General features: G+C 36.3%; 1 protein-coding gene across 1 annotated transcript in view; it reads right to left on the bottom strand.

Moving 5' to 3' along the window:
- Window positions 1-4904, bottom strand: part of LOC145773946 (MAM and LDL-receptor class A domain-containing protein 1-like) — a 44409-nt gene extending 39505 nt beyond the window's left edge. The window contains exons 1-4 of the mRNA XM_082585070.1: window positions 4715-4904; window positions 3575-3692; window positions 1966-2116; window positions 1340-1430 (exon numbers count right to left, since the gene is read on the bottom strand). Coding sequence (XP_082441196.1) covers window positions 1340-1430; window positions 1966-2116; window positions 3575-3692; window positions 4715-4904 — 550 coding nt within the window. The remainder of the gene's footprint in view (window positions 1-1339; window positions 1431-1965; window positions 2117-3574; window positions 3693-4714) is intronic.
- Window positions 4905-6000: the final 1096 nt, after the last annotated feature.

Here is a 6000-nt window from a genome sequence, read left to right on the forward strand (position 1 = left end):
GAATGCGGCCCTCGAGATAAAAAGTTTGCCCACCCCTGATCTAGATTATTTTTTAAAAATTTAGATGAAAACAGTCCCAATGAATGCTAAAGCGTTATCGCATGATAGTCGACTGTACTATGTCCTACAATACAAAATGTTTTCGATATAACCAAGTTTGGCTGTTGTAATCTACGAAACTAGCCTTCGGCGATGGGCTTCGCAAACCACTCCTGGAAAACAGGCATGAACAACTAAATTTATATAATGCTGGCTGCAAGATGCGTCTTCATTATGGATACCTTATAAATTTGCGCATTCACTAGCAACCAAGCCTATCTCGGATAGTTTGGTCTCCACTAAGTTCGACTCCAACTGACGTCATATCACTAGGTGGCGTTGACGAGTTTGCCACTTCCATGTAGCGTGAGGGAGAAGCGCTAGAGAGCGTGGGAAAAGTGTCAATTGCTTGGCTGTGGGCCTTAATTGTAAGGAAGTGAGTTTTTCAACAGGAGTCGGATGTCTTGGCAATGGATTCTAGCCAATGTTAATTTGTTCGTGCAGTAGCACTTTAAGCAATTATGATGATGCAAAGATCTAGCTTTTGTTTCTTCGCTTTTGATTGTTTTGCACATATCAGGTGATCTTTATCATTGCAATATGATATAGATATTCCTGTTTATTAAATAAAACTGTTTTACTTGATTTCTGCATCAACTGTGTATATATCCCACGAAACTACAGAGATATTTTGTTGTGTTTATCTTCATTTTCACCAAGCTATACAATGCAGCACTAAAAAAAAATTATACTTGAAGCACAATGTAACATATAATATGTTACATTGTCTTAAAATAAAAACTAACCATATGTTGTATTATTTTATTGTTAATTGTTGTTAAATTATCTGCCAACAATTAAAATTCAATGTTCATTGTAAAACAATAGTCTCAATCTCTTATGTAGGCTACTTTAAAGCGTTCAAGTAGGCTACTTCCTACTTAATAGGTTGTGGGAAAACTCAGCAATTACATTTCAGCTACTGCCAAGTCAGCAAATGAAATTTACGTGCTCACGTCGGAATTGCTTGGTCCATTGCTTGTTAAACCGAATTTACTGACTTGTGACATGTCAAGTCAAGTTTCGACTTGTTCAGTAGTTACTTGCTCAGTTTCATCATTTACCAACTTCAGCCACTTGCTGAAATGTTGCTTGCTCATTGTCACTTGCTCAGTTTACAACTGCTGACTTGTAGCAGACTCACCCAATTCATGTCACTACCAATGAGATTGTTTTGATATTTCTGCGCTGGTAACAAGTAATGTAAGAGATTTCGCAAGTTATGTTATAAATGTTTTACCGATGTTCGGACATGGTCCACTTGTCAGTGAGATGTCATCTAAGGCGATGTCCCCTTCAAAGTCGTTTCCACGAGTTCCGGTAAAAAATATCTGTTTAAAATATCTGTTAACAAAGATTAAAAAAAAACTGTGAACTTCATTTCCCTCTATTCAAATGAAACTAAAAAATAGTAGGCTAAAAGTTGTGCATATCAACCTGTTTCTTTGGTAAGAGGGATCCAGGCGGGCACATGCAGGCACAAGGGAAAGATATTTGTCCAAGCTGCCTGAGTGCGCATTGAGAACAATTAGGTTATTTTGAACGTAATGAGAAAATAAAATGTTTTTTTTGTTATTCGAGAAAACATGTCTTCTGGATAAGGACATGTGGTAATATGACAAACTAATATGATTCAAACGCATCTTTGCGAGAGGAGTTCCACGCTGGGCAATAACACGATAAAGCTGTACCACAAATGTGTCGTCAGATGTCGCAACAAAGTATCAAAACCCGACTCAAAAATACAGAAAAATCTAGCAATGATAGTTCAACTCTCAGATTGATTAAATTTTTTCTCTTTTAAAAAAACTTTTTTTGAACTTTTTTCTCTAAAGTTTCATTTATACTGATGACGTTTTTTTTTACTTGAAAAGGTTGGGAAGTGTAATTCACTTCCAGAAACCCCTGTATCCAGTCAAATCCTTGATTTCCATATCTCTCCCACAAAATTCTACTGTTATTGCCAAATATTTGGGTAACAGTCAGCCTTTCAATGTCAGTTCCATACATGTGGTACCTAAGTAATGAAAATATCAACATTTTTTCATGTACTAGTAAGCTACAGTATAATATACTGGATACAAGAATTGAATGATGTCATACTTCTATTTGTGTCTCATAAGCAAGAAGAATAAGTTACGGGCTAAGGCAAGTTTGGTTTGTTTTTTATTGTTACAAGCTCAGTTACAATAAATAAACAAACACAGGAAAAGTCACCAACAAAAAACATTAATGGTATAACTGGGTCAAGAATACAACAATACTCGCATAGACTAAATGTCATAGTCTTATAAACCAATAATTTTATTATCTAACCATAAATAACTTTCATTTCATCATCAAGCTGAAGTCCAAACTAAAATGAAGTTATCTATAATTTAAAAAAAGAATAAATAGGCTACAATAAGCTATTTATTGTAAGTTGTAAGTTCAACAGGACTTACATCATTTATATAATTTCATTCATAACACTGGATCTGTATTATTTATCAATCAAATCTTTTGCTTTTATTCGCTTGCGTTGCTTTTAACGCATCAATAAACACGATCTCCGGGTCAACTCGGCATAACTCCAAAAGTTCTATCCCAAAGTTTCATCTTTTTTTCTGGTAACGTAGCCTAGTCATGCCTTCGCTTCCATCGCTATAGTCATGATTCAGATGGGCGAACTTGCCTCAACGTCTTGCTTTTGCACATTCGTTCTCGTTGAATCAAAGCCTGCTGTTCTTCAGTAAGTATACAAAATATACTCCCACCTATGGTTCTGTTTTACATTGACTGATTGAGCCTATCCTCTAGATTTTTATTTGAATTTGTCTCCTACGAGAGTTAAATTTGCTTTAACATACCTCAGCTTTTTTTTCTTGTAAGAGGCCTTAAGTTTATCCGCTAGTGAGAGGCCTTAAGTTTATTAAGTACCTGTGCTACGGTAGCGTGAAGGAGACGTGGGTTAGCCTAGTTACTGGTCATGTATCGGCGGGAAAATACTGCAGGCGACGCGCTGCCGGACCATTCTCAGGCCGACTTTTTGTGCTACTCAAAAAGGGCCTGTCACTTTGGCCTGCTCCACTATTCTAAACGTGCGGACAGGTCATGTAGAGTTTTCGATCCGCACCCTCCCTTTACATGTACCTCGACTCTCCAGCTTGTCCCCCGCGACCTAAGCTGGTTGACCTCTCTCCCGGTTGCATCGCCAACTAAAACCACGCCAGTCTCCACCACTGTGGAGTGTGACAGGCCGGTTTCTTAAAGTCTGACGTGCCTGTGTTTATTGTGTTCTTCTCAGCAAGTTGGATGACCGCAAGAATACGGAAATAGTCCAATGGTGTGGAAAGTTGGCATCCATTTACTGTGCGAACGGCGCCGTTGATGGCAGTCCCAGTATTGTGGCAGTTACAGTAAATTGTTAATAAAAGCAAAATTACTCAGAAAAATATTTATTTTTTTTTACCATCTTGGAATTTTCAGAGCTTACCAAAATGAGATGCACAGTTCTTGACTTCCGTCGTTGAAAGATATTTCAGGAGAAATCAAAGTGGCAATGTCGTTTAATCTCGTAGGTGAAGACGTTTCTATAAAAATGTATCGGCCATCTGCAAATATGAAATCATGATGATTATGTTTCTTGCAAGGGACCGGTGTTGGTTCTGTATATTGAAGAGCAAGCCATCGTAAAACTAATCTATGAGTTCACAGTTTGTGTAAAAATGATGAAAAAAACAATAAAAATAATACAATGATCAATATCCGTACACGTGACTATACTTTTTCATATTGTAGAATAAATTTAATGGCTTGAGTGGCTTAAATTCACAAAATGCAAAGGCGACTGCGCATAGTTTCCTGAAATATTCAATATGGTATACAATATGGAATTAATGCTTTAAAAAAAACTAAAACTTCCCACAAATACGGCTGTTATATTCAGGAATTTCTAACACATTCCTTCAATTGAACAATCGCCTGAACACATCACAAACTACAAAGATGAATAAAATTTCTTAGACATTCATAATATAAGGTAACGTACCAACGAAGATAAAACTTTCCACCAAATGTTTGTGCTAAATTGTTATGAAGGGCCTCTTTTCATTAAGTTTAATCTTGTATATAGACTTGCAGAAAGAAATATCTGTCGACGTTTACTGTTTTATTATTAAACTACATAAGGAAGTTTTAATACTCCAACAAATCTGTTATTAATGTAGTTGATGTTTTGTGATACTTCACCAATTGATACATAAAGTAAGCCTAACAAGATAGACAATTAAGAATTGAAATGCTTTTACTATGAAGTTATGCCGGAATCAAGAAATTTAAAAATATGGCATATCGCAATACAGCAAAATATGTTAGAAAATACTTTGAAGTGGATTACCATGGTGAGGTGATCACAACATGATACGGTATGTAGCGCTCTGCGGCTGATGTGTTTTATGTGTAGAAAAACACATAAGCCTCAGAGCGCTACAAGGTACTAGAAATAACTTTATTTACAACAATGTGCTCATCTGTGTGATAATTCACGAAAATGTATCGACCTTGATATTGCATGTGAAAGCTTACCAAAGATAATTTTATGTGCAGTAGTTTCAACAAACTTAGTTTTCCTTACCTGCATTCATTAGAGTGTGATCATATAGCGGACCAGTTGATGTAGATACGGTCGGACCTCTTAACAAATTCCAGTTAAAATCGTCATCTGGAGGCTGAGCATTAATCCAACCAATGCACCACCCATACTCAAATGTGCAGTTAAATTGATCTGATTTGTAAAACGAGTAAATAAATTTTAATACCTTCATTTCTTTATTTTAACCAATGAGAATTAGCTAAAAAAATGTTGTTTTATTGTTTCACAATAAAAAATTGTCGCAGCAGTTACGACAAATAATATTGAATTTTAACGTGTGTCACAGTATTACAATCTAAGTGTACGCAGTGCGGTCAGCAGATCGCTTGATGTAGGGGAAAGTAGTGCAATTAGGACCAACACTCCTTTCCATATTATAAAAGTTTTTTTGGTCATGGTTTGTAAACGAATTGAATCAAGAGATGAAATAATCCAAATCACCAAAATCTCGGTCCATTTGATTGAGAAACCTGGTAGCTGTGTTCGAATTTGTGCGACCATTCAAATTGATCTACTTCTGTCATGGCTTGAGATAAGCGATTGCACGGAAGAGCTTCAACCAACAAAGTCTTATATAACGTAGGGATGCAGGGATGCATACTCTCACCAATATTATTCAATTTATACAGCAAAGCAATAATCAAGGAAAAATTGACAACACTAAACAAAAACGGAGTCAAATTCAATGGTCAAGTAGTAAGCAACATCCGATACGCAGATGACACTGTCATTCTCGCTGACACAGAAGAAAAACATCAAGAAAGTATAGAAAAAATCAAGTAACCGTATCTGTTACTGGCGTAGACCTTATGGTTTCGCCCTCTGCTAATTCAGCAATTTCACATAGAAGCAGTGACGCTAGAAACCTGAGATTTCTTGACTTTTACTTTTTTTTCTTGCCCCAACTTTAAATCCCGATTATGCTGGTATCAGATAATTGTGAAGTTCACAATAAACCTTTTGTCACAGCCAGGTATAAAATGCAAGAAATTTCCTGATATTCAATAGCTTGATTGACAGTTTACTATTAGCATGCGGTTTCATTTTGTGTTTGGTATTCATTACGCGACAGCGCTAATATTCCATTCTCCACCCAGGCAGCAAAATCCGTCATTTTTACATTGATTCAATGTCGATTTTGCTGTCTGGGTAGGGAGTTGGTCTTTGACGCGATATAAGTCATTCTTTGCTGGCAGACAATGATTAGGAAGGTAATTTATTATTTGCGCAAATTGCTTTGTAGTGCAAAAAGTGCATGGAATACTGTT

The sequence above is a fragment of the Aplidium turbinatum genome, chromosome 7 (genome assembly GCF_918807975.1).
Source record: "Aplidium turbinatum chromosome 7, kaAplTurb1.1, whole genome shotgun sequence".
Lineage (NCBI taxonomy): Eukaryota > Metazoa > Chordata > Ascidiacea > Aplousobranchia > Polyclinidae > Aplidium > Aplidium turbinatum.